The 2,485-nt window shown below is 54.4% G+C and overlaps 1 protein-coding gene across 1 annotated transcript in view; it reads right to left on the bottom strand.

The window, feature by feature from the left end:
- ADAMTS8 (ADAM metallopeptidase with thrombospondin type 1 motif, 8) overlaps nt 1-2,485 on the bottom strand; it is a gene marked incomplete at its 3' end in the record, with an annotated part of 6,056 nt that overhangs the window by 563 nt on the left and 3,008 nt on the right. The window contains exons 6-8 of the mRNA XM_009322604.1: nt 2,188-2,360; nt 1,925-2,100; nt 6-134 (exon numbers count right to left, since the gene is read on the bottom strand). Of these exons, the coding sequence (XP_009320879.1) occupies nt 6-134; nt 1,925-2,100; nt 2,188-2,360 (478 nt within the window). The remainder of the gene's footprint in view (nt 1-5; nt 135-1,924; nt 2,101-2,187; nt 2,361-2,485) is intronic.

The following is a 2,485-nucleotide window of genomic DNA, read 5'->3' as shown; positions in this document are numbered from 1 at the left end:
TCAGCAGGTACTTGCCCTCGAGGGTCCTCAGGGCCAGGTAATTCCCGTCGTGACGGACCCCGCGGTGGCTGCGCTGTTTGATGTCGATGTTGGTTGCTCCGGCGGGGATGGTGACGATATCGTTGTAGCCGTATCTGCACGGGGCAAAGGGACGCGGTTATTTTCCTGGACTTACTAAGAGGAGACTCATGCAGGGGATGGAACTTTGTGAGTGGGATCATGGCTCTGAAGCCATCTCTCTGTAACCCAGAGCGCTCAAGAGCTGGAAATATTGCAGTCGTGCCAGATGCGTGCTCGGCTGGAAGATTGTGCTGAATTACATGCCAAAACGAGCGATGCAATCAAAACGAACAGCCCCACGGTTACCAGCCTTGGTGGGAAATTCCCCTTACTCCCTTTCTTTTGAAATGGGTGAAGTGTTTGGGACTAAAAGCCTGGCTCTGCCCAGTGATGCTGAAGGATAGCATCAGCTATAGATAGATATAGAACAGCAGAATAGAAGAGAGTCGGGGCGCTGCTGGCATTGTACGCACAGAGGATATGTACATTGGCCAGATGTTGCTGCTAAAACCAGATCAGCAGTTAAACAGTTAACCCAACAGACATCTCATACGGTAGATGACTTGATACTAACTGGAAAGCCTTTCCTAGAAGGCAGCAAGAACCACGGCAGCAAAACCATCCTTATCCATGGGCGGGCGTCTCTGCGCCCCAGGCTCATCTTTGGGAGGGTTTTGCAGCCACCGCCACGATGCAGAAGAGCTCCCGTTGGAGGGCACAGAGCACATTCCCATGCCGGGGGAGGATTTCCCCGCAAAGCCAGCCAGAGCCCATCCCCGGAGCACCATGGCTCCCGGGACAGCACCGGGAAGGCTTCGGTACTTGAAGCCTCGGCACCCAGTGCTGTGGTAATTACTTGCTACTATAATAAAATGCCACCCTGGTATGACTCACGCCGTGGGGCCGGCAGGATCATTTTCCACGCATCCCCACGGTTGATGCTGTGGTCGGTAATTAGGTTTAGAGTGTTTTGGAACAAAGCCTTCAGGTCAAACTCTGCCCTCAGTCACCCTGGCCTCCCTAACCCTGATCTTGATGTGACCTCTTCTTGGCTGTAGCTACCATGCTAATCTCTCTTTAGTCAACCACAAACTGGAGAGTGGAAGCCCCAGTTTCAGCTGGCTCCCTGGAAGGAAACCATTTAGGAAATCTAATTTGACTGCGTGAGTCACCTCGCCGCATGGACTTGGACGCGTTGGGCTTTTGTTACGATCTTTTCAACAAAAGCCTTAAATTCAGCTCTTTGGCAAAGCAACGGAGACCTTGGGCGAGGGAAGCGGCTGCCTCGATGCCCGTGTCCCAGCACTGAAATTCACCCCCAAGCCCAGGGAAAAGTTATTGAGTTATTTACATCCCACATCAGCCCTGGAAATACGTGTCGAGCTCGCTGCATTGCGGTGAGAGATGCTTATTGTATACTCCTCGGGGCAGCAGATTTATTTGCAGTGGCGTACTGAGCCCATCGCCGGTGTCAGCACCAGCTATTATTTTAGGAAATAAACTCTGCTTAGCTTGCATAACCCTGCCCCGAAATAAACTTAGCGTAAGCTCCCGAGTTTGGGGAGGAGACCAGGCTGTTGCAAGGCCACCCGGCTGAGGGTGTCTGCACAGCTGGAAACCCCGGTTAACGGCACGGAGGGGAAGCCAAGCACTCCTCGAGTCCGGCTGCTGCAAGCAAGGCCTGCAGCTAGGTGCGATGCTTCAGGTGCGGAAAGCAAACTGGCTTTACGTGACCTAGGCGGAGTCCTAACGTTCCTAACCTAGGAGTTTTGCAATAAATAAAAGAAGAAAGGCGAATGAGAGGGGAAGCTGGTTTTTCTCCCCCCAGCCCACCTCTGCAGACCCCTTCTCCCCGGCGCCTTACTTGGATCGGTTGAGCGAGCCGGATATTTTCCTGCAAGTCGAGCCATTGCCGCCACACACCCCGCACTTGTCCAGCTTCTTGGAGGACCCGACTACGTGATCGCAGCCAGCCTTGATGCACTGGCCGTGGACGCAGATGGAGAGGGTCTCTGGTCCGCACAGCGTCCCATCGATCACCTAGGGAAGGGGGATGGAGAGGAGCAATTAGGGCATTTGATCTGAAACGGGGTAAAGAGGGGCGATTATCGTCACCAGGTATCTTACTTTGGCCTCAAAGACTTTAAATTCGCTCCTCCCCCTGGCTCGGCAAAAGAGCTTGCATCGGTCTCGGGGTGACACTCCCGCGTACTTGGGAACCCACTCCAGGCGATTCCCTTCCAGATCCGTAAAGTTGTAGCTGTTGTACTTCTCGCACTGCTGCTCCCGAAAGCTTTTCCCTGAGAGGAAAGGCGAAACGTGACCCAAAAGCCGCAGGAAGCCGGCAGGAACCGTCGTCCTCCTCAGCCGTTGCGGAGATGCCGGAGCGAGCCGAGGATAGCGGGAGCGGGCGGCGAGCGGGGAA

The sequence above is a fragment of the Pygoscelis adeliae genome, unplaced genomic scaffold, assembly GCF_000699105.1.
Source record: "Pygoscelis adeliae isolate BGI_AS28 unplaced genomic scaffold, ASM69910v1 Scaffold224, whole genome shotgun sequence".
In the NCBI taxonomy this organism is placed as follows: domain Eukaryota; kingdom Metazoa; phylum Chordata; class Aves; order Sphenisciformes; family Spheniscidae; genus Pygoscelis; species Pygoscelis adeliae.
Note: the sequence above shows the minus strand (reverse complement) of the source record. Positions and strands in the feature narration are given on the sequence as shown.